A 27,153-nucleotide genomic window follows, 5' to 3' on the forward strand; every position below is an offset into this window, starting at 1 on the left:
AAATTCTCTGATTTAGATTGAAATTTATCTGGATTAATTTGAGGAATCTTAAACATTCCCTCCTTGGCATTTCATCAAACACCTTCTTTGCTAAATTTATGTCCCCAACTCTGTACATATTTTGCATATTTTCAAAACAAGCTTGTGCAGAATCAGAATCAAGTATTTTCTTTGATGAAATATGATCATTTGTTCAAATTTGGAAAATAATATAACAAAATTATTTTGAGGGACCAAAAGGACTGAGAGATTTGGAACTATTCATAAAGTGGTAAGAAAGCCCAAACCCTAGCTGGTTCTCACTCTTCTTCTTTCACTACAACTGTTGTCTCCTCTCTTCCTCCCCTTCTTCTTCCGACGGCGCCGGGAAAGAAGGTGAGAACAATTTCAAATACTATCGCAAAGTTTGGTTCTGTCATTTATGTGGTCTCTATTCTGGATTTGTTTGTATATTTTGCTGAAGATCAGAAAGAGAGAAAGAGAGAGAGAGTCAAATTTCTCTAATCTGATATATGGGTGTGCGTTTAAGAGCCTTAGACATCAAAAAATAATATTGTGGACCTCTTCCATTACTAAAAATAGGAGAGAGGCCTTAGACCAATTTTCCTTTTTTAAAATATATAACCAAACAAACCAAAAAAAATTCTAAACTCTCTACTCAATTTTTTTTTTTTTTTTAGAAATTTATCTCAAAATACAAACCAAACATACTTATAATTTTTTTATTTTTTTACAAACAGATAACAAAATGTCACAAAAGATTAAAAAATAAATTAAAAAATCATAAAAAAAATTATATTCAGACAATACCTACAAACTTAAAAAAAAAATTAATTGAGATTTGTCAAAATATTATCACAACACCACTGTTATAATTTGGTAAATTACTATTATTCAATATCAAAATATAGGCATAGCAATGCTCTCATAGCAAATACATTGGAGATGCTCTCACGAGTTGTAACTAGAGAGAGAATGAGTGGAGGAGGAGAAGGGAAGGTGGTGTGTGTGACGGGTGCTTCAGGTTACATAGCATCATGGCTGGTGAAGCTCTTGCTTCTCCGGGGTTACACCGTCAGAGCTTCTGTTCGTAACCCAAGTCAGTCTCTCTCTCTCTCTCTCTCTCACTCTTCTGGAATCCCTTGATTTTGACTTTACGTTCCAAAATTTTCTTCCTATTACGTATAATCAAGGAGTCTCTCTTTGATTACTAGCCAAAAAAAAAAAAATTATGTAGACCCTGTTATCTTTTGTGATTCTCTGTTTCACTATCACTATAAAAGTGGAAGCACTAACAAGTAACAAAGCTGTTTTCCATCTTTCAATCATGTATGTATGTGTGTGTGTATATGACAACATTATGCAGATATAATCGCTTATTAGCAGCCTGCTTGCTTGTATTTTGCTGAAGATCATGACCCTTGATCTCATCTCAATCCAAACTTGTTACTACGGTCTGGTAATTCGACAAACAATTGGTGAATGGCCCAGCACAAGACTAGGTCCTTTTTTGAAGAGCGAAACAGAATTTCACCCAATTAACCTTTTTGATTACATTATGCTTCATTTCCACTATGAAACTTGGGACTTTAAATAGAATCATATCAGTATGCTGCATATTATGTACATTATAAACTTGTCAAGAATACCTGCAATATGCTCAATTCTCAATTCGATGTGTGGGAATGGGAAAAATCTCATGATTGAGGTAAGGTATCCATATTTATTATTATTATTATTATTATTATTATTATTATTATTATTATTATTTTGCACTACACACGGCTTTCATTGTTCAATGACGGGGATGAATTTATATAATTGTCTTCAACTTAGCTTAAATTAGCTTAAAATGATGGTGGGTGACTCACAAAAAAAAATTATTAAAACAAATTTTGTTATTCAAAAAAATAATGCTCTTGAGTTGAACTATTTCTAAAATATTTCAAAAAAAGATGTGGTTATTTGTTTTTATCCGATCTATTATTTTTTCCACATTTATGGTTGGTTTGGCATCACCTATAAAAGTCAAAATGTCAAAAAGTCACTAAAAAAGCAAAAAAATTCATACTATTCACCTTTATTTTGGCTGGAAATCTGTCGGATGAAAAAAAAAACAGTGCTGCCACAAAATAGTGCAGCCACAACTTCCCATAAAAAAACAAAAAGAAGACGTGGCACAATTGAAGCCACACATTCCCATAAAAAAAATAAAAAAATAAAAATTGAAAAGAGATAGAAAGTCAGCACAGTGTTGCTGACTGTGTCAGGGAGGGTAATTTAGTAATTTTGATATTTGCTATAATATTTTATTACACATTTTTTCGTAAAAAATAAAAAAAATTTCCCAAACATACATATTTTTTTTCTCTACTTTTTTAGTTTACCCCAAACATCCACTTAATGATGACGAAAGGAGAATGGTCTGCAATGTAAGAGAAAATGTAAAAGAACAAGTACTTTTTTTATGTGTGTGTGATTAGCATCCAGTTCTTAACTTGATAGCTTGCACGATATAGTGACAGCAACTCAGAGTCATAGTATAAGCTCATTTAATTTTGTGCATGAAAAACATTTCTGAGAACAGTAATTGGATTATTGAAAAGTTCTCTTTTGCTGTGTGACTTGTCTTTTATTTCGTGTGTGTTTACCTCAATTCAGATACAACTTGGTTCTACTTGTCCCACTTGATAAGATCCCCAATCAATATTAGCATGATTTAAATGAATGTTACCTGAATACATCAAAAGCAACTTTGATCCTCAGGCTTCACTAAAACTTTGTCTTGGCTTTGATGAGCCACTTCCCAATGGTCCTCTGTATCATCTCCTTGTTGGTAATCTTATAATTCAAACTCTTGGCAACATAGATATATATATATATATATATGTATTGTACATTTTGTAGATATGGTTGCACGTCTGCATCCTTCACGTTACAACCTTGTGAACATTTGTTATCTGGCATGCTAAATTATGCAGTTCCTTTTATCTTCTTTGTCTGAGTTATGTGTGCTTGATTCCAATGACCATGATGATGTTAGTTGTTACCCATTGAAATTTTACAACTGCTGCTTTGTTTTCTTGAATACCTTCTGCATTTCTTGGGAACCTAATGGAGCAAGACTTTGTATTAATTTTAAGCGAATGCTGTAGTTTTCTATTTTTCTTACAGAGTGGGAATGTAATAATTTTCATTCTGCACCTTCAAACGATAAATTTTTGTAATAAAGTAGTTCCAAGTATCACTTTCTTTCACCACAGAACCACAATTGTTATTATCTTACCCAGCTTGAATATCACTTTGATACATCGCTAACTTTGGAAATCCAATTTTGCAGTTCAACAAATAAACCTAAAGTTTGTTGCTAAATTCCTCATATATATAAAATAACCAAATGTATGGTTTAGATAACTCCTTATAGTGTTTATTATTCTAGAGTATGTATTAAGGGGGCATGTAATCTATTTTTCTCAGGTACAATTTCAAATGATATGCTTTCATGCAGCATGTTATCTTTGCATATTTTCCCAAATACCCAATCATATTCCTTCATTTGGTAAAATGAAATTCAACCCCATATGAGGTGGTTACTTTTCACAGAATCAGCAACATGTACATCATGTCAGTACGTGTGTACTATTTTCCGATGTGCTTCTATGGCAGACGAAGTAGTATGCAATATGCGATGAGAAACCTTGAAGCATAGCAATGCTGACTTTGTGGGGTCTCTATTTTAATGAACTTTCACAATGCTGTCATATGTATGAACTTAGGATGATATGCCATTCAATAAAATCTCTCTCTAAGGCAGTCATGACACATCTGTCATGTTGGTACTTGTGGAACAGATGACCCAAAAAAGACTGAACACTTGCTTGCACTTGATGGAGCTAAGGAGAGACTTCATTTGTTTCAAGCAGACTTACTGGTGGAAGGATCATTTGATCCAATAATAGATGGATGCGAAGGTGTTTTTCACACAGCGTCTCCTGTTCATTTTTCAGTGACTGACCCACAGGTATGTATTGTATTACTTTATTAACACTGTAAATTTAGGATGTCAACACATTTTTACAACGAACCACCAATCTTGTAATTATTAACACTTTTAAGTTGATTTATCCATGTGATAGAATAGAAGATGCCAAGCAGTCAGAGAAAAAGCCAAAGGAAAACTACAAAATTTCAATTTTGTTTAGGTTAGGGCCTACTTGGGATCTCAGGTACTCCAGGGGCTCTGGTGCTTTTCCACTGCACCACTGGTCTTTGTTTGTATTTATTTTCTAAATTAATCTGCTGGACATATCAATTAATCTTTTGGTTTCTAGAGTCATGTTCAGGCCAGGCTGAAACTACATAGTAACATAAAATGTAGTCGCCCACTCCTGAAATCAGGCTTGAGCTTAATTTCCTAAGCTCAGCCCAAAAGGAATTGAAAATGCTAATGATGCAAATTTAACCCAAAACTACTTAAAAAATAAGAAAAAATTTGTAAAAATTTTGATACAAATGATAGTTAGATTAAGTGGCTTGGCTATGAATTTAGTGGTTCACATCTTTGAACTAGTCCTTTTAGCCAAGGTTAAAGTCGGGATCCAGGGACTAATGGATCGGATCGTAGAATCGGATGAAGAATCATAAAATCCTACTTTTAATGCAAAATAAAATGAAAAATTATTGATAATGATAAACTTTATTACATAATTTTAAAAAGATTAAAGAAAATTGATAAATTTGATATAATGTATATTCTATGTTAACATAAAGACATTTGAAAAATGAGTTTATAGTCAAATTTTTTATATAGATATACACATATATATAAGAAATAAATAGTAACAAAAAAAATTGGTTGGATTGGGATTGAAGTAGAATTGGGATCGTATGCGATTCTACATCATTTTATGACTAGGATCGTAGTGACTTTAAGATCCTACTAAATTTAAGATCCTAGTGTGATCCGGATCGTTTGGCCCAACTAAGATCATAGAATCGTAAGATCCTACAATCCGGATTGGGATTCTAATAACCATGCTTTTATCATAAATCAACTGGTGGTGGCAGTGGTGGTAGTGAAGTGACAGTGGTAGTGGTAGTGATGGTACGGTGGAGGTGATGGTGGTTATTGAGTAAGTGACGAATAGAGTGGTGGTGATGATAGTTGTGTGGTTGTGGTGGTGGTGGTGGTGGTGGTTGTTTGTGGGGTGATGAGGTAGTGCTAGCGACCGTGATGGAGGAGTGTAGAGGTGGCGACGATGATGATGGTGGTAATGGAATCATGGCAGCAAACCTCAACAATGTTATAAGCTTATGTGAGTGGGTTAGATCACCACTAGTACCAAAACCTTAAGCTATTAAGAAATGGGCACAACAAAATATATCTACCCTCCCTTATGTGCAATCTCGTCTTGCATATGAAGATGCAAATATCCATATATATACGGAGAAGAAAGAATGTAAATGGGGACCAAATGCAAAAGAGAGACTTGAACTCAAGACCTCCCTCAACTTGAGCTTTGATACCATGTTAGATCACCACTAGTCCCAAAAGCGTAAACTATTAAGAAATGGGCCAAACAATATATCCATCTCTCTAACAATTTGAAATTCAGCATAACTAAGAAGTCCGTTATTTAAAAAATTAAAAATTTAGCCTATTTTTACTGTTACTTCAAATTAAAAAGCGTGGTTGTCAAATGCACTTATTTTTTTTCACTGAATACTTTCAGTTTTATGTGTTGAGTTGAGTTGTCAAACAGCTCCTTAGCACTAGTGGAAGCAAGAAGGAGATTATGCCATGTGATTAACAATGTAATGCTTATACTTGATAGGAGTTAATCTTATAAGAATTTGGTATTTTGTTTTTTGCTTTTTCAAATTTTCTTAGTGACATAAATTATTAAAGGGTCAACTGTAGTTTTTTTCTCTCCATGGATTCTATATTTTGTCTCTAGCAGTCACATGTTCCCCATGTCTTCTGTTGCTTTTATTATAGTCTTGAAAATTTTGCTCCCTTGTGTGAAAAATTTGTCCCCTTGTCTCTCTCTCTCCATTATTTTGAAATGGTTCTGCTATTTCTGTTCCAAGAGAAACAAAAAACATCCAATATTTTCAAGGATTCCATTTCTAATCGCTTAGGGGCAGGGTTGTTCATGAGATCAATTACAGTTCATGCATAATAAAGTAGGATGCAACAGATTTCTAATGTGTAATGCATGATGAATTATCATTTGTTCACTGTCAACTTATTAGTCTAATGGGACTTATCTTTTGTTCTTGCTTCATATTTCAGGTAGAACTAATTGATCCTGCATTGAAGGGAACAGTTAATGTGTTAAGATCATGTGCAAAAGTTCCATCTATCAAAAGAGTGGTTCTAACATCTTCTACGGCTGCGGTCATTTGCAACCGAAAGATGCTAACTCCTGGTTTACATATGGATGAAACTTGGTTTTCTGATCCATTGTTTTGCAAGGAGTCAAAGGTGTGTACATGTGCTACTTTCTGAGTTTCTGATCATCATTTCTTTGCAATTGCTTATGAAAATAAAGCTTGTAGGAATTCTACTTGTATTTCAATGTGATGATGTGAAACACTTCAGAACATCACCTGGTCAGTTTGGTGTACTTGTGAGCTGGAGCCAGGATTTGATCATGTATACAGCAGGATACTTTCTTTTTTTGGTTTTCGTTACTGTTACTTTACGATCAGAAACAACTGTTTACAACATGGCCATTCTCTTTCTTGGTCACATTTTGAAATGTTGACTGACATGATCTGACTTGATAATATGAATATAACCATTAGTAAAGATCGTTTTTCTGATGCTTCATAATTCATATGTTGGAGAATGTGGTACTTGGACTTGACAATCTTTGCATTGAGATTACTAGAAGTAGAAAAGTAGCAACAATGACATTATTTATTACAGTCGAGTTTGTAGCAATGCACATATTCTATGGTATTTGTGTAACTTCAACACGTCTCTATTAATAACTAAGGTATGTATACATATTTTAGATCCGTTGATGGATGCACTTGCATTATACCGCCCATGAAGTGCCTTTGACATTTTGAAATTTACACTTCTCAAAGTACACTTAAAATCTTACTTCTTACCATACTTTCTAAGCTTTCTTCTAGACACAGGAACTGTAAACTAATAACAGGGTCCAATCCAGGAGTAATGCTTGTTTTGAATTGATCTAAATTTTGGGTTATTTGCATGTTAGTGTCAGTTATATGTTGGTTAAAATCAGACTACATTGGCATTCAAAAGAGACTTTTGATTTGATGTTATTCAAATTATTGGTTTCATCAGCTTTGGTATCAGCTTTCAAAGACGTTGGCAGAGGAGGCTGCTTGGAAATTTGCAAAAGAGAATGGGATTGACTTGACTGTGATTAATCCAGGATGGGTGTTTGGTCCTCTCTTACAACCTACTCTTAACGCAACTGTGGAGGTAGTTCTCAATGTCATAAATGGTAATCTTCAGCTACCCATGAGAATAATGCTTATGTTCTTCTTCTTCTGCTTCTTCTTCTTTTTTATTTTTAAAATTGAATATTCTCACTTACTTTAACTCGATAATTAAGTTGGTCCCTCTATCGTTCCTTCAGAAAAAAATAAAATTAAATAAAATTAAATTAAAATTAACAAGGCATTTACAAATCCACCCAATGAGGAAAAGAAAAGAAAAGAAAAGAAAAGGATGTTGTGGGATTCCTTGATTTATATACACATAATTAAATTATAAAAAAAAAAAAAAGTATGTATAGAAAGTCAAAGTCATGATCCCGTCCCTTCAACTTTCAGTCCATTGACTAACAAGGGGAATTGGAACAAAAACTTCACGGAAAGGAAAAGTAAACTTTCCCTGAAGCTGAAAGCAGCTAGAGCAAGATTGACCAAGTACCAATAGTGCCTTGCCCAAAGCTACCAAAGAAAGTGGAACTGTCAAGACATCTAGTTTATCTAATGAACATTGAATATATGAATCAAAACTCACACATCAAGAATTACTGTGTTGATTCTTACCGGTTTCATTAATATACATTATCTGTGATAAAGTTGTTGCCTGCCTTTTGCTCTAATAGCTTCTTCAAGTTTTTACTAGCTTTTAGCTTTAAAAAAACGGCTTTTATAAGAGGGATTTTTTAGGCTGCTTCCAAATGAGACCTAAGTTTCTCCTTGTGTAGAGAGAAGTATTGAGGTCTGGTTAGAGCAGACAGAAAGTGAGAGGAAAAGCTTTGATCAAATTGACAAATTTTATTACGAATTGCAAATGTTTATGTTAGTTCTGTTATTTGTGGAGTTATAGCTCCCCCAGATAGTGTCTGCCCTGTGACTCAATCTGAATTTCATCTTGGAAAATAGAATGGCATAGTGCCACCTAACAATGTTAGCCACAAGTTGTAACAGAATCCTTAGATTTCTTATTGTGAAAGACGGTGCTTAGTACTATCAGAACTTTCTTTCCTTCATGACCTGTTAACCATAGTCTCACTTTGGAAATAACATCTTGTTGACGTTCAACCATCATGATTCTACTTTTGGAACTTTGTTGAGCACCCTTCTTTAGTCCTAGCTTTCTACTCACTACTAGCTTCCTCTTTGATGTTAGAATTTTAGACTACCATGTTGTATGGGAATGAATTATAGAATCAAAAAATTGATATTATCTTCGTCAACTCAACTTAATGCCACAAACCTTAAACCAAGCTACTTAGACCTATAGTCATTCTCAGATCCACATTCTTTGTCATCTTCCTCGTCCTTTTGGAAACTTCAGCGTGGATCAAATTACTCTCTGTGCTTGTGCATTGGCCTGTCTACAATGCATATGGCCAAACCATCTCCAATGAGTATTTCTCATTCCAATTTGAATTGATGCCTTTGACTCCACTTCCAACATCACATGTATGCATCTTTTAATTATTGTATCTTCTCTCGAATTGCTTCTCTTTGGTCTCAACATACTGATTTCAGTTATGCTCATTTCCTGAACATGTTAATTCTTATTTTCCCAACATTCTATAGAATAAGCATTATATGTTCCTATACATGTTTTGTGGCACATTCCCTTACTTGGCAGGAACAGTATAATCACTCAACTTTCTATAAGCACTTCGATTTACATTACATTCATTCTACACCAACCAACACCCTCGATTCGTCCAAAATTCACCTTTTTGGTTGGACAATTCAATGAATAGTTTAAATTAAATTTTGAACAAGCCAAAATCTGGGCCATATAACGATAGTGCAAGTTTGGGCGTCACTAGCACAATGTTCGTTTTTAGATTCTATATTAAAGAAGAATATGTTTAGGTGTAAAGAGACTTTATTTAAGGGGAATTATGCATCAAATATAGTAATCACATGATGTATCAGATGAATCTTGCTCCCTTCAAGGTATGTTATAGATTGGGACAGCTGGTGGAGGTTTATCGATGAATGTAGTTTTGCTTTCTGATATACCAGGAAAAAGGAAAAGAAAAAGATGAATGTTATTTGGAGTTCTTATGGTGTTGGGTTGAGGATGGCATTAAGAAAGGATGGGTGGCATTCTTGAAGTATGTCTACTTCTGAGTAAGAAATGGCAAGGGAATAAGCTTTTATCTGGTGTGTGCTTGTAGCTACCAAGCTGTTCCCTGATCTTTATGGCATTTCCATTAACAAAGATGCATCTATAGTAGATTACATAACCTATCAGCAAGTGCAGTGACATTGGATTTGTGGTTCTCTAAGGCAATTTACAATTGGGAGCTAGAGTTGGTGCTTGCCCGATTGTACAGTTTGGCATTCCTGTATATAATGATAGGGAGGATAATCGAAATACAAGATTTAGTGGTTGTTTTATAATGTTTTTTGCAGCAATGATGTCAGATTTTCCTCGGGCATAGGCATGCCAAAGTTTTTCAAAGGTGTCTTTCTTTGCATGTATAGAACACCATTAGATGCAAGCTTAACAGTTCACAATTTGATGAGGGGAAATGTTCTCCCTAAATGATATTTAATGTGCAATTTGTTGCATTTTAGAATGGCTAAACTGCGAAGCACCAGTTATGCCTGGCCTGTTAGCATTAAGCTTTTGGTAAATTTCTCTGCTTCCACTTTGTTGAAATTAGAATGGCTTATATTTTTGCAGTGAACTTCAGTGAGATTATGGACAGGGGAGATAAAATGTTTTTCCACACTTAACTCCATTTACCCAAGATACGTTTCATACTAGTTGCATGATATTTTCACAAGTACTCTTTAATTACACAGATGGAGAAATGTCTAGAATTAGTTCATAACACCACTCTATTAGATTTGCTTTCCTGCCATACCACCTTAAAGTTTTACATAGTGGACTTTTGGCAAGAAGTGGAAGAAAAGAGAAAAACTTCACTCTGTTATTACATGCTTAAGTCAACTTCATAAGAGGAGTACATACATTTACATCATCTGAACAACATTCACTCTTCACAAGATCACCCTTCAACTACAAGATTAAATATATTTCTAGAGACTACCCAGTGACACAAACCCAAGACTAATATATTGTTGGCATATTATAATCACCGAAAGGCACTTAGAATATTATATGAGCCGAAAGCTATAGATTCTGTAATCATTTGTATACACTCAGGGATCATCTTGTAATTGTCTTCCTTGTAAACCCTAATCTTCATTTATAAATAAGGGATGATATCTCATCATACCCTAAGCTGGTTACTCAAGCTTCATGGTATCAGAGCAGAACCTATAGGTTTCGGCTCACCCTCGTTGGTAGACCTTTTCACCAACAACACTCTAGGGTTCGAAGCTTACCTGGGTGGACCGTCTTCCTCAGCCGTCTTCCTCAGTCGATCTCCTCAGCTCGTCTTCCTCAGTCGATTTCCTCACCTCGTCGATGTCCTTACCTCGTTGATCTCCTCGCCTTCCTCTGTCGATCGTCACTCAGCCGTCATCTCCTCAACTCGGCGATCTCCTCCAGCCATTTCGTCGCTCGTCTTCTTCGTCACTCGTCTTCTTCAGCCTCTGATCTCACTGTGGTATATATAAATATATATATATACATATATATCCTGATATATATATAAATATAGCCTGATATACATATATTTATATATAAAGACATGTATATATAAATAAATCAATTTAAAAAAACAAAAAAAAAAAAAAAAAAAAAAATCGTTTCTTAATTTTGTTATGTCTTTATAGTGGTCATTGTGCCTGTTATCTCACTACCACTTTCCGGGTTTGTGATTTCCACTAGTTTGTTGCGGGTTTGGTAGTATTGTATCCATGACAGATTCCACTAGTGTGTCCCCTTCGTCTCAAACACCAAAAAGTGAGAGTCTCATTCTACCTACTACCATGACTGAGAACCCCAACCCTAGTCTGAAAATCACCACCTCTCTATTTAATGGTCAGAACTACCTAGCATGGTCTCAAAGTTTGACTTTGTTTTTGAAAAGTAGAGGGAAGATGGGGTATGTTGATGGCAGGATACAGGCACCTAGTACCACTGACTCAGGTTATGACCAATGGGAGATTACCAACTCTTTGATTATGAGTTGGCTTATCCATTCGATGGTTCCAGAACTTGGTGAGGGCTACTTGTCTATGGAGACTGCCCAGGACATTTGGGAGGCTGTGGCTGTTACCTATTCCCGCAAAGGAAATTTTTCACAGGCATTTGAGTTGCGTCGCTCTATTGAGAGCACACTTCAGGGGGAGCAGACTGTTCTTCAGTACTTCACTTTCCTCACCAACGGCTGGAAACGCCTTGACCACCTGGAAGACTATAAGCCCGTTTGCCCTACTGATTCTGCCGGGTACAAGAAGTTCATCACACGGGAACGGGTCTTTAAATTTTTGGCCGGCCTAAATATGGAGTATGATCCAGTTAGGGGTCGAGTTCTGAGTATGGACACTCTTCCTTCACTGCAGGAGGCATTTGCCTATGTACAAAATGAGGAGAGTCGTCGGTCTGCTATGATGTCCCCTGTCTCTACTGACCGCTCCGCATTACTGTCTACTCCTCGAGATGGCCTCAGTCTGCCTCCTCCGTCTGCTACTAAGGAGTCTGTATTCTGTTATTATTGCAAGAAGCCGCGGCATACTCGTGAGACATGTTGGAAGCTTCATGGGACTCCATCTGGGGGTCGAGGTGATCGGTCTGGTTCTCGAGGAGGTCGGTCAGGCAACTCTCGAGGACATGGTTCCTATTCCCGGGCTCATCAGTCTAGTACCGTTGATACCCTTGATTCTAATTCCACTTCTGCTACCCAAGCTTCTGATACTGAGCTGGAGGATGCTTTGCGCCAATTGTTGGACCGCTGATCTTCTACTGCTCTCAGTACCGCTTCCTCGTCCTTTGCCCGCTCAGGTAACTTAGCATCTTCTCCTTGTGCTTTCCTGTGTCATACATCTTTGCCTTGGATTATTGATTCTGGTGCCTCAGATCATATGTCTGGCTCCTCTGATCTTTTCTCTGCCTATAAGCCCTCTTCAGGTCAGGACAAAGTTAGGATTGCTGATGGAACTGTTTCTTCCATTTCTGGAAAAGGTTTAGTCCAAGTCACTCCTACCATGCATCTATCTTCTGTTCTCCATGTTCCCAAGTTTTCTGTTAATCTGTTATCCTTAAGTCGTCTTACTCAGGATTTGAATTGTTGTGTGACGTTTTTTCCTGATCATTGTCTTTTTCAGGACCTTGTCACGGGGAGGACGATTGGCAGTGGTAGTGCAGAAAATGGTCTCTACTTCCTAGATCAACCGGACAAACTTGCTTATTCTTCCACCACGTCTTCTACTACCCCCGCTGATGTATGGCTGTGGCATCGGCGTCTTGGGCATCCCTCATTTCATTTACTTAAGCATTTATTTCCTTCCAGTTTCGCAAATCATCATGTGTCTGACTTTCTTTGTGAGTCTTGTCAACTTGGAAAACAACACAGAGCTTCTTTTGCTCCCAGTTTGAATAAAAGCTTAGTTCCTTTTTCATTAATACATTCTGATGTTTGGGGTCCCTCTCGTGTTCTGTCTGTGAAAGGTCATCGCTGGTTTGTTACATTTATTGATGATTTTTCTCGTGCTACTTGGGTGTATCTAATGAAAGATAAGAGTGAAGTTTTCTCTGTGTTTCGCACTTTTCATAAGATGATTTGTACTCAGTTTGGAGCCACTATCAAAATATTTCGTTCTGATAATGGCGGGGAATACATAGATTCTGGGTTAGGACAATATTTCTCTACTCATGGCATTATCCATCAGACCTCTTGTACCAATACCCCTCAACAAAATGGGGTGGCCGAACGCAAGAATCGGCATCTTCTTGACATGGCTCGGTGCATGTGTTTTTTTATGAACGTGTCTCGTCTCTATTGGGGCGACGCCGTTCTCACCGCTGCCCATCTTATTAATCGTCTCCCTACCCAGGTCTTGGACAAACAGGCTCCGCTTCAAGTCCTCCTCGGTTCTCAGTCCTTGTTTTCTATTCCTCCCAAAATATTTGGTTGTGTTTGTTTTGTCCATAATCACTCCCCCTCTCGTGGTAAGTTGGACCCTCGCTCCCTCAAGTGTGTTTTCCTTGGTTATTCTCCTACTCAAAAGGGGTATAAATGTTACCACCCTTCTTCTCGTAAGTGGTTTGTGTCCATGGATGTCACTTTCTTTGAGTCCCAGTCCTATTTCTTGTCCTCTCCGGTGTCACCGTCCTCATTTCCGGGGGAGCCTTGGTGTGAAGTGAGTCCTGTGCCTCCTATGGTGGAAGTGAGTCCTGTGCCTCCTATGATAGAACCAGTTGTTCTTGCACCCCCCTCTTCTACTGGAACTATAGAACCCACTGTCACCAAGAATAAGGATGGACATGTTTATGTCCGGGACATCGACAGAAAACAAGTTAACTGGATACACGGGACCGTTTCTGCTACTCCACTGCCATCTCCTGCTTCTGATGAGAGTCTAGGTAACTTTGAAACTCGTGAGTCCATTGATCTTGATGTTCCTATTGCCAAAAGAAAGGGTGTGAGATCTTGTACTCAACATCCTATCTCACAGTTTGTATCATACTCTCATTTGTCATCCTCATATAGAGCGTTTGTGTCCAATATTTCCTCTGTTAGCATCCCTAACCATTTTTAGGATGCTCTTGCTATCTCTGAGTGGAAACTAGCCATGATTGAGGAAATGAAAGCACTTAGGAAGAATGGCACTTGGGAATTGACTGAGTTACCTACGGGCAAACGACCTGTGGGCTGTAAATGGGTATATACTGTGAAACACAAAGCAGATGGGTCTATTGAGCGTTACAAGGCAAGACTGGTGGCAAAAGGGTTTACTCAGACATATGGCATTGATTATCAGGAGACCTTCACACCCGTGGCTAAAATGAATTCAGTCAGAGTACTTCTTTCTCTAGCAGCTAATCTAGATTGGCCGCTTTATCAGTTTGATGTCAAGAATGCTTTTCTCCATGGTGACCTCGAAGAAGAAGTATATATGGACATTCCTCCGGGTTTTGAGGATCATCAAACAGAAGGGAAAGTATGCAAACTTCGGAAGTCATTATATGGTCTCAAACAGTCTCCAAGGGCTTGGTTTGAGAGATTCACTCAGGCTATGTTTAAATATGGCTTCAAACAAAGTCAGGCAGATCACACATTATTTGTGAAACATTCCTCATGCGGTAAGACTACAGCACTTATTGTTTATGTAGATGACATAGTTCTTACAGGCAATGATAGTGGGGAAATACCTCTGTTGAAGAAATATTTAGCCAAAGAGTTTGAAATCAAAGACTTGGGAAGCTTGAAGTATTTTCTGGGAATTGAAGTTGCTCGCTCTAAGGATGGGATATTTATCTCACAGAGAAAATATGTGCTTGACCTGTTGAAGGAAACTGGGATGCTTGGCTACAAGGCATGTGCCACCCCACTGGAACCCAATCAGAAATTGGGGGATGATGAAGGAGGAGAAGTTGTGGATAGGGGAAGCTATCAACGTTTAGTGGGTAAGCTCATTTACCTATCTCACTCCCGTCCTGATATTGCTGTTGCTGTTGCTGTCAGTATAGTTAGTCAGTTTATGCATGCTCCTCATCAGATTCACTTTGAGGCTGTCATGAGAATCTTGAGGTATTTGAAGTCTGCTCCTAGTAAGGGTCTGTATTTTTCAAAGTATGATCATCTTCGTGTAGAAGCCTATACAGATGCTGACTGGGCTGGGTCAGTAACTGATAGGAGATCAACTTCAGGGTATTGCACATTTGTCGGCGGCAACCTAGTTACTTGGAGGAGTAAGAAACAGAATGTGGTTGCCAGGTCAAGTGCAGAAGCTGAGTTTAGAGCTATGGCACAAGGTGTGTGTGAACTTTTATGGATCAAATTATTGTTGAGTGATCTAGGTATTGCTCAGACGGACTCCATGCGGTTATACTGTGATAATAAGGCCGCCATCAACATTGCTCACAATCCAGTTCAACATGACAGGACAAAACATGTTGAGATTGATCGCCACTTCATTAAGGAGAAACTCACTAGTGGTACCATTTGTACTCCTTTTGTTCAGTCTGGTGAACAACTTGCTGACATTCTCACCAAGGGAATTGGGAATAAACCGTTTCATGACATATTAGGCAAGCTGGGCATGAGAAATATCTTCGCACCAGCTTGAGGGGGAGTGTTGGCATATTATAATCACCGAAAGGCACTTAGAATATTATATGAGCCGAAAGCTATAGATTCTGTAATCATTTGTATATACTCAGGGATCATCTTGTAATTGTCTTCCTTGTAAACCCTAATCTTCATTTATAAATAAGGGATGATATCTCATCATACCCTAAGCTGGTTACTCAAGCTTCATATATTTCTAGACTACCCTATTGACACAAGCTTAGGACTTTCTAGAACTAAAATATAATTTACATAAATCCAAATTTACGTGGGAGGTGAGTTTGCATGGCAATGATATTGAGTGTTTGGACGATTGGAACACACTTTCATTCAGAGGTGTAGAGATTCTTGCATGTAAGTTGAAGCTGTTGATGCTAAGTACCCAGTGCTTATAGTCTTGTGGAAGTCTATCTTTTGTGTCGGATGATTGGGTAGATTTCCTTGGAGAAATAAGTTTATTGTCTGATGCTTAGCTTTTGTGTGCTGCTATCGCACATTGCATGATTGGGTTTCCTCCTTTTGGCACATCTTCAACTGATTTTCTTATCAACTAAAAGCAAAAGAAAAACCAAGCATTAGAATGGATCAATAGTAGCTTCTATTTTTGGTGCATGTATTGTCCAGAAGGAATTTATTTTCATCATTAAAGTTGCATTTCTTGCAATAATGACCTTTCTAATATACATACAAACATTACTTTTTGAAAATGCCTTTTAATTTGCAATTGCAACTGAGAAGAAGAAGAAGAAGAAGAAGAAGAAGAAGAAGAAGAAGAAGAAGAAGAAGAAGAAGAAGAAGAAGAAGATTTATCATTACAAATTGTATTCTTTGAAATGGCTATCCTCAGTCAAGTGAAAATACAGTAAATTAGGTATAGACCTAACCTTTGACTTAATTTGCACAAAGTTTCTGCTCTCATTTCAAACCCACGACCTCAAGGTTTGCTAAGATGAGTGAAAATACAGTCCATGCAAAAATCATGGCCCAAGGTTTTTTGATAATGCCCAAAGGTCAACCTTATATTTTCTTTTAAAGAATGCTTTGCCTTGAATTTAATACATTTCTTTAATTGTCTAATCAAGTAAGTAAATATACATCATTATATGATGGAGTTCTCATGATACTAGGGACTACATCTTTTTTGTTTTGTTTTTTGATGCAGGAGCTAAATCATTTCCGAATGCATCTTATAGATGGGTTGATGTTAGAGATGTTGCCAATGCACATATTCAAGCATTTGAAATACCTTCAGCTAGTGGAAGATATTGTGTTGTTAACGGAGTTGCACACTTCTCTGAGGTTGTGAAAATTTTGCATGAGCTTTATCCTGCACTAGATATTCCTGAGAAGTAAGTTTTTCTTTTATTTATTTATTTTTTTGCGTGCAGTTCAAGTTGTTAATTATTCCTTTAATAGATGCAAATGTGATTGCCTTATTAGCTATTATATATGTGGGCAAGTTACTTGTTATTACGTCGTTGGTCTTTCATTTCAATTGATGAGCTCTTTCTATCCAGTTTCCCCATAATGAAAATATTCAATATTGTGCGTTGACATAAAAGAATGAAAATAATCATTTGACTTACCCATGACCAAGGTAGAGGCCATATATATGTAATAAATTCATGATACAATTTAGGAAACAATACTAAATCAGTAATTGACACAATCACAGATTATATACATAATACTAAAAATAAAAAAAATTCTATTTTCTCTAATTTTTATATTCAACACTCCCCTTAAGCTGGTGTAAAGATATTCAACAATTGTAACTTGCCAATGGATGACTGGAAGAAACCAGAAAAAACTCAACGGCTAGTCCAAATAAATGCTACTGAACAAATCTAGTAGTACACTAAATAAAAAAGGCCAAAAAAGTGCTTAATACATCAACACCACACCCTAGAAAGGGAAAAAAAAAAAAACAAGGACTGAACTACCCTAGAGGAGCTGCTGAAGCATCTATGACTAGGAAACACCCTGGTTAGCAGCCAACAAGACCCTGGTTGGCATCAGAGGCCGGAGTTAATACTGGTAGATAATTTATGGTCGTACTAGGCCGTTGTAGAAACTGGTCGGAACTAATGTTGGGATAGTTTACGGGGTCATGCCGGACCATTGTAGGAACTAACCGGAATCAATGTCAAGACAGTTTAAGGGGGTCAATGCCTAACTGATGTAGAGAACTAGATGTTGAACCAGCAAGCGTGGCACACACATAACTTATGACATGGTGCTGAACGATGATGGCAACAGATGACTGAGCGCACCAAGAAAGCGACTTGGGTTGTGCGCTAGAGGGGACGACTTGGGTTATGCACTAGATGGGGCGGCTTGGGTGGTTCACATGGTATATCACCATGCCCACCATGATATAGAGAGAGAGATCACCACGAAGTGATACTGAAAGAAAATATGGTAGTGGAATGGGTTGAGGTCCAGCGGGCAGCTATGAAGCACGGACACGGATACGGACACAGACACGGGACACGGCAATTTTCAAAAAATGGGGACACGGACACGGACACGGCGGGGGACACGGCGAATTTTGTTTTATTTATTTTTATGTGTTATGTAGATTCATATTACGTTCATCTTAAATTAAAATTAACAAATACTAACATAGTAACATTAATTGAATAAACATAACCATTACATTTAAACAAATTAATATATCATCCATTCACAAAAAAGTCATAATAAACGATAATAAGAACTAAGACGAGAAGGGGAAAACATTCAACATCTAACAATATTTTTCACAAAAGCACTAAATAAGAGAGGCAAAAGATTAAAAAAAAAAAAAAAAAAAAAAAAAGCCCTGTTGTGTCCCATGCCGTGTCCCCACCGTGTCCCATGTCGTGTCCCCATATGGACACGCGTGTCCCCGCCGTGTCCCTGCCGTGTCCCCTATAAAAAAATCATTAAATTAAAGGGACACGCCATTTGGCGTGTCCCGTACGTATCCCCGGCGTGTCCCCGTGTCCCCGTGTCCTCGTGTCGAACACCGCCACGGCACTGATTTTGGAGTGTCCATGCTTCATAGGCGGGCAGCCAAGGCAAGGCTACCGCCCTTCGGTAAAGCAAAATTACTAGGTACTTAACCTAACTCTGATACCAAAAAGAATGAAAAGAATTATTTGGCTTATCCATGAATGAGGTAGAGGTCATGTATATATAATAGATTCATGATACAATTTGGGAAACGATATAAATAAGAAAATAATACTAAATCAATAATTGACGCAATCACAGATTATATACATAATACTAAAAATAAAAAGATTTTATGCACTCTAATTTTTGTATTCAACAGACACTTGGCCTCGTTTGGGAACATGCTATTTTAGTAACTTTTTGGCTAAAATACGAGGTAAAAAAAAAGGCTCCGCTTGGTTTAGTTTTGAAAATCAATCTTGGAAGATAGTTTTTTTGAAAGAGTTACAAAATTTGAAAACTTGTTTGTTTGTATCTTTTGAAAGTAGTTTTGGAATGATTCATAATTTATTTATTTATTTATTTATTTTTGTAGTTGAATAGATAGGTGTGGAAGAAAAATTGATTGATTGATGTGTAGAATTTGAGAAGAAGAGAGAAGAGAGAAAAAAATTGATTAATTGATGTGTAGAATGTGAGAGGAGAGAGGAGAGAGAAAACAATTTTTCAAAAAGTTGTAAACCAAACAAGTTTTTTGGATTTTTCATTTCAAAAATTGATTTTAAAATGTAGCCAAACATATAGTATGTTTGGGATGACTTTTTAACTTTTTAGAAAAAGATGTGCAAAAAGTAAAAAAAAAAATGGAATCTTTAACTTTTAGTATAAATTGTTGGCTTTTTGACTTTGTTAGTGACTTTTGGGTTTTTAGGCCAAAATTGAATGTTGCCAAAGGAAGGTAATATAATACATAGCATCCTCACAAGAGAATGTGTATTTTGGAATTTCAGACAGCGCATGCTTCAACATTAACTAATCATGTTTAGGACTAATTTAAGTCTTAATTTATTTTTTGTTTGCTACTGGACACACACACACACATGTTACACTGAGTTTTAAAAGTTAAGGAGAGTATTAATTTTTAATTATTGTTGCACACGGTTCATGGTGTTATTTTAGAAAAAGTTATATTATCAGGTCATTTATATGTGATTTTTAATGAGTCTAGTATAGTTTACTAGTTGAAGAGCCAAATTCTTCTGTTTTTAAGTCTTATACTCTTGAATTAGGAAAACCCCAGTAGTATATGTATCCATCCATCTGGTGTTTCCATTCAACAAAGTACAATGATTAGAATTTGAGTTTGGATAATGTGTAATTTTGGTTGACATTTTTGTTTGGTTGAAGCTCTTCTACTTCTCCTTCTTCTCGTTTGGTGTGGGATGTCTCTCATTGAGGTGTTAGTAGAATTGTTCCTAGTTAATGTTTGTGGCTTCAACCATCCCTTCTACCAAAAAAGAAGTTTGTAAAATTGCTTATCTTGTTATTGAGTGTTGATTTTCATTTTCAAGTAGAGCATATTTATCTCAAAATTTTCGAATTCAAGAATTCAGTACTTACATATTCCAACGCTGAATATCAATTTTAAAAATTTAAGATTCGTAATTATTAGTTTTGTCAAACATTCCCCAAGTCTATATTTTTGTGTTCCCATCCTTCTATGAATATCTTTGATTTACAAGAAATTCCAATCGGCAATTTTGTAATCCTGTTATGTAATACTTCAAAAGAGAGATCAATGTGAAAGCAATATCAAAATTTTGAATCCTCTAATAATACAAAGTTTAAAACATGCACATCATACTAACATTACAAACATATCAACATTGATATTTTATGGTAAACAAAATGATGTAGACCATGCTAAAAAAAAAAAAGTGAAAGTTCAGATGAACACGTTTATAATTAATTTGATCTTAGCTTTATGTTTCTTTAAGTTAGCATGTTGTTGGACATATTTGTTTATGTTTTAGTAGCCAAAGGTAGGTAGGTAAGTTTTAGATATACTGAACATGGATTATAGTATGGGTATTAATTATTCAAGTCGTATTATAAGGTCATTGGACGTGCTTTTGTTAGGTTTAGAATAGTGTAGTAGTCAAAAGAGTCAATTTGTTTTGTATGCTTCGGCTTTAGTGCTAGTAAAATAACGAAAAGTTAAGCAACCTATAGATGTCTATGTAGTGTGTACTATTCAATGGATTTGACATTATGAGAACTTGAGTTTGTGTTTATAATATGTTGTTTAACCCTTGCAAGCATTAAACTCTTATAAAGTTGCAAAAGTACTATTACTGTAGTGCTGTCAAACAACCTATATTTCGAGGGGAATTACAAAAACATGGGACTTTTGCAAAATAATTGCACTTTAAATGGAATCTTTTTCGTGCAAGTCGTCCTTGTGTTTGGTGCAAGTGTTATTTCCGAAATTGCAAAAATAATGTTTACACCAATGCTTGCACTGAAAAGATTCCCATGAAATTGCAATTACTCTCATTCTTCCACTGATTTGCAATTTGCCCATATTTTTAATCTCAACAACTTTTACATTCAAGCCCAATCATCCCTAGCCCTTCGTCGTGTTTTGGCTTTTGATTTCACAAATATACCATACACAGATACTGGCAAAAGTTTCTAGCAAGTATCTGTCTGAAAATACCACAACCAAATGCCATTTAATTTTTTTATATCAAGCTAATTCTAATTCATGTCAATATAAAGTTGTAGAAGCTTTCTTTTACCCTACAGAGCCCTAAGCCTATAAGCTTTTTGATGAAGAGCATCAGAAGAAGAAAAAAGGCAATCTAAAATTTCACATCAAGTATGCTTAGGATATCATGGAGTGAAGTTTTGAAACAATTTTAAGTCTTTACTTGTGTTTATTTAGTTTAGTATGTTGTTGGACAGATTTTATGTCGTGATATTAAGTTTTAGTAGGTAGGGGTATTTTGGAAATTTTGTCGCTAGATGTGAGCTGTAGGAGTCAACCATAGGTCTTTTATGGTCTCTTTATGAGGTCTAGAATATTCTAGCTGGTCAAAGTTTCTTGACTTCTAATTATGGAATTATAGTCCTTATAGGAATAGGAAGTCTAGCAGTCTATAAATATGCATATAGTGTTTTCTTCAATAGAGAGTTGAGATATTAAAATTTGAGATTCTATTTGTGTTTGTATGAATTTGCCTTACCTTGCAAGGATGAAATACCTATTTCCTTCTCTTCTTCTTTGCAAGCATACCCAAGTACTATTCTAAGGTTTCATAGCCATAGAACAGCACCCCTTTTATCCCCTAAACCCTAGCAAATCAAGTTCAAATTGTCCCTAACCTTCTCCCCTACCAATTAACCACTAATTCCACACTAAAACATCATAAAATAGGTGTTACCCAAAACTATAACTAATTTAAAAATCCTACAGCCGGTAACTTTTGATTTAAAGCCAAAACTATCACTTTACATCTAGAAACCCTAGAAAATTTCCTCTCCCTCACAAAACCGCTAAGAAGCACAAATACTTCTAAGGAGGTGGAGTGTCATGTTGAACACTAATACAACATGACACTTGTCAGACACTTTCCAACACCTTTTGGACATATGTCCAAGATTATATTATAATTTATAAAAAAAATTCTAGGCTTGAACACGCTTTAGCATGTATTATAGTTTTGTTTTTTGTTTTTTTCTCTTTCTTTCATTTCTACCACTTTCATCCTATGAAGCAAGGATACTTAAAACAGGGAGACGTATTCGTATCGTATCCGTATGGGATACCGATATTTCTTGGATACTCGTGGATTTGTATCAGATACTTATTAAAAGTATCGGATAATTCTTAATTAATTTTTTATTAATTTTGGAGTATAGGATACTTAATTTTGAAGTATCGGATACTCCAAGTCACATATTACTTCTTTTACGAAATTATAATTGTAGAATTTCTTACATAGCATTCTAATATAATACAATTGCAAGGATAAATACAAGAATATTTTTTCTAATACTTTGTTTAGTTCTTTATTAAGAAGAATATAGTGAATTAAAGTAATATAATTTGTCAAATTAATGTATCCTTATTGTTTCATACATGTCCCCTATATAGAAAGCTCATTAACAAGAAAATATAACAATAATAAAATTAGATATTAATAAATACAGCATTTTTTACTACTGCCAAAGGGAAAAGCACAAGAACAAATTGTGGATTATTCTATTATTCTAATATCAATATATTAGACTTCATATTGAAATGAAATATTTGCAAGACCTATTGAAAATTTAAAAAGTAAACAAGTTGATGGCTTAAATTAATACCTAATTTTTAAAGGTTGGTATTTTGCATTATAAAATTAAAGTGTGATTTTTTGAGTATATGTGTAGCTCACTACTAATAATTTTTAAAAAATATTTTTTACAAACGTATATTAGCCACATCCATATATTTTTTTTTTAATAGGTTTTGTTGTAACGCCATATCTGTATCGTATGGTATCCGTATCCGTATCCGTATCCGTATCCGTGTCTATGCTTCCTAGCGTTCATCCTAAACAAACTCAGCCTTAAGGAACTTTTAGAATTCAAAAAATTATTATTTGCCACCACACAAACAAGATACATAAATTTGATATTTTTCTTTGATCCCATTTACCTTGAACTAAATTTCTAATTTATTACATCTTATCAAAGAATTTTATACAATATGTAATATATATAAATGCTTGAGACGTGTCCCTATACCCAGATACCCATACTCATACCCATACCCAACTTTTGGGTGCATATCCTAATATCCTAAAATTTAGGTTTAGGAAGATCCGACTCTTTGACATACACCCACACAAGGGCTAACCTAGGGCTGGCCATAGGTGGCTGTAGCCTAGCCCAAAATTTAAAAAATTTGTAGAATTTTTTTTCCCCAAGCCAACCCAACCTAGCCGCCTAGCCCAACCTAGCCCCAAATAAGGGCCAATAGTTTTTTTGTTTGTTTTTTAGATAGACAGCCCAATGGCAGCCCAATACTTACCCCAAAAAATAGATAGGCAGCCCAATAGATTTGTATTTGTTTAAAGAACAAATCTTCTAAAACAATCCTCACATCTTCCAATAGATAGGCAACAACCCTCTCTTTGTCGTCTCCAGCAGCCTGCAGCAACTCCACTTTTCTAACATTTTTTGTAAGTGTAATTAACCAATTATTTTATTTCGTTGGTTGAGAATGGATTTGATTGACAATGGTTTTGAAATTTTGTCTTTATGCAACAAATCTTATGTTGCTCTTAGTTTTTTTGTGATGATGCCTTGTTCAATGTTCTATATTGCTCTTAGTTTTTGAATTTTGAAGGAGTTTTCTTAGACTTATATGATATATAAAAATAATGAAAGCCTAAATAAAAATTATTGAGGATATATATAAAAACCCTAATATTTAAAATTATTGTGAATATACTTTGGTTTAATATTAAATAGGATTATTTTTTTTTTTTTTTTTAAAAATTAGGTTATAAATAATGGAACCTCCACCACTCAAAAAAGGAAAAACCCTTTTCTCATTCTATCAATCAAAACAGAAGTCTAGTAGTACAACATCTAATATTGTTGAAACCTCATTTTTTGATGTGCAACCGCCTTTCACACCTCAAGCAGATAAACCAAGCAAATTTGATTCAATTGTTATTGAAAATTGATCTAGATTCTGTAATCAATGAATTCGAATTTTTAAAGACTCATCGAGCACAACTTAGTTAAATTGTTTCTAATCAATAAATTTAGATATTAATCTAGATAATATTATTAAATTCTCTTTTTTCTTATGTGGTTATACTTAAAATATATTGTATAATTTTACCTTAATATTAGCCCACCCCATTGACAAATCCCGGGTCCGCCCTTGCACCCACCCACACCCAATATTTGTGCCCGTGTCCATGTAACATAGGACAAAATTATAAATAGAGCAACCAGTTTTTATTATAAAACTTCTTTAAGATACTTGTCTGGTACCCTAGCTTTCTAAGAATTCCAAAGAAGGTCCTCTACATTTGCTATGACGCACTTAAGGTTTAGTGCATACTAACATCATTAGCTTGGAAGGCTAGGGGATGTATGCGACATCGATTCAACATTTTTAGCATCTCTAATTTAAAACAGAATAAGAAACTTTGGCTAATTTTACAGTTCCAAATATCAAGTGGGATCATACTAAGTGTTTTCTTTTCTCACATTCACTAAAGTTCTATCTCACAATATATTATTGGAATTTGGATGCAGAAAGTACTATGGTTGAAAAGCAACTTTTATCATTTCTCTAACTGAACCCTCATGGCTATTAAGGCCAAAAAAACAAAAACAGAAAAGAATGTCCATGCCACTTTTAACCCATTGCTTGGTATTTCATGTATCAGCAGTCACAGACATGAGTAGAAATTTGTATTTCTAACCTAAATTTCAAGAGCTAATGGAAGAGTCTGAGTTGGTCCAAAGGATTTTATGGTCTTAAATGTAATATGATTTATGGATGTTTTCACCAGTAAAACACATGCTCTAGATTCTTCATTATCAATTTGAACTGGATGTGAAGCACAATTAATGCTTATTTTTTATCCAGTTTTCTAAGGTAAATTTTCATTAATACTGCTTAAGCTTACCAAAGTTGACAATATACTTTCACCCTTGGAGTGCAAGCAGGTTTCAGTAGTGATATATACTAGTACTTGATTTCAAGCCCTAACCATGTTGCAATGCCCTATTTTGTATATGCATTTGCATTGTTTAATAGTTTCTCAACTGTATTGTGGAATCTTCACACCACATACTTTCTATCCATTGCAGATGCGAAAATGACGCACCATTTCAGATGGGCAACGTTGTAGTAAATGAGAAGGCAAAAGGTTTGGGCATTGAGTTCACTCCATTAGAGGTGACCCTAAAGGATACTGTTGAAAGCCTGAAGGAGAAAAACTTTGTTGCTCTTTGAATCATAGTATTGACTAGCAAGACAAGCAAACAAATATGAAAGGATTATGTTCTATCCTATAGTGTTCTGGTTTTGAATTCCATATATGCTGCCCATTTGCTAGTACTGTCTTGTCCTCTTGTAATGCATAATTTAGCACTGGCAAAAACATCGTACATGTCAGCGACTTGTGTTTTGTAAATTTGTTTCTATATTTGATTATTTGAGAAAAAATGTTGTGCATTAATTTCCCTTCATTGGTTTCATGCAAATGAATTTCGTGAAGTTGCCAATTGCAGTTGTAAGTGGAAATATTGGCATGTACTGATTAAATATATGGTAATTGGATCTGATGGGAGTTTTTTTATTGGGTTATTTGTTATTGGAAAGCTTCATCACTTGTAACATTTCTTGAAAGATTAGACCTCGACCTTCCCTTTGAGTATTCACCCAAAAAAGACTTTACCTTTGATTATTTAAAGAGTAATGTTGTTAACACCCCACTTATTACTTTGGACTCCCTAATTTTTAACTTTTTTTTATTATGATAATAACCTCAAATGAAAATACTAAAAGTGGACATCAATTATTTTGAGACACCCCATCTCACAATCAAGTTCGCACACCTACTTAATCATAAGTTAGGGTTTATGAGAGCACCAACCTCTATCACCACCCACACATTTGAAAACCTTCCAAACTTACCCACCATCAAAACCTTGAGAACTCTCCATTGGCAATAGTGGCAACCATTCGATTATATACACTTCTCCGACATTGTCAACCTTGAGAACCCTTCAGCGGCAACCACTCGATTATACACACTTCTCCGGCAATGATAAGAAGTGGAAGTTTTTTCGCAAACCACAATTCCATGAGATGAATAGAGTGCAACAATATAAGCTCAACGGAGGTTCATAGTTTGGATATTGTTCGGAGGTTCATAGTTTGGATATTGTTCGCAGCTCGGAGAAGGTTAACCTTGTAATAGTAAGTTTCTTCAAAAACATAGACAAAAATGGTGAAAACAATTTGACTTCAAAAATACGCACGAGTTTAGGTTTTTCAATGTTCGGGAACACAGGGTTGAACATCAGTCATTTGTACAGCAACATAGGCTTGGACATAGGTTATTTGTTTGGGAACACAAGTCCGAACAAGAGAATTTCTTAAAGTTTGATGGGTCAAACTTGTGCACATACGCAGGAGTTCACGTTTTCTAAGTTTCAGGAACACAAGGCCGAACATCAGTCATTTGTTCGGCAACACAGGCCCGAACATAGGCTATTTGTTCGGGAACACAAGTCTGAATAAGGAATTTTCTTAAAGTTTGATGGATCAAGAGAGAGAAAGATATTGCCGTGAAGCTTGTGAAGATGAGTTTTAGATCAACAAAGAAACTCCTCTTCACTTGCGAAACTTGTCTTTCTTCCTATGAGATTCACTGTGAGAGAGAGCGACAATGATACCATTGTGAGAGTGAGAAACGTGATCGACAAAGAGATTTCCAAGGTGAAGTTCAAATTTGAA

At 35.7% G+C, this 27,153-nt stretch overlaps 1 protein-coding gene across 1 annotated transcript; it reads left to right on the forward strand.

Annotated features, from left to right (window-relative positions):
* The first annotated feature begins 861 nt into the window (after positions 1-861).
* Positions 862-25,870, forward strand: LOC114296164 (phenylacetaldehyde reductase). Its single transcript, XM_028240444.2, has 6 exons — positions 862-1,099; positions 3,852-4,021; positions 6,296-6,487; positions 7,325-7,487; positions 16,837-17,023; positions 25,500-25,870. The coding sequence occupies exons 1-6, from the start codon at positions 946-948 to the stop codon at positions 25,642-25,644; spliced, it is 1,011 nt and encodes a 336-aa protein (XP_028096245.2). The 5' UTR covers positions 862-945; the 3' UTR covers positions 25,645-25,870.
* The last annotated feature ends 1,283 nt before the right edge of the window (positions 25,871-27,153 follow it).

This window comes from Camellia sinensis, chromosome 2 (genome assembly GCF_055761805.1).
Source record: "Camellia sinensis isolate YWXY chromosome 2, ASM5576180v1, whole genome shotgun sequence".
Taxonomy (NCBI): domain Eukaryota; kingdom Viridiplantae; phylum Streptophyta; class Magnoliopsida; order Ericales; family Theaceae; genus Camellia; species Camellia sinensis.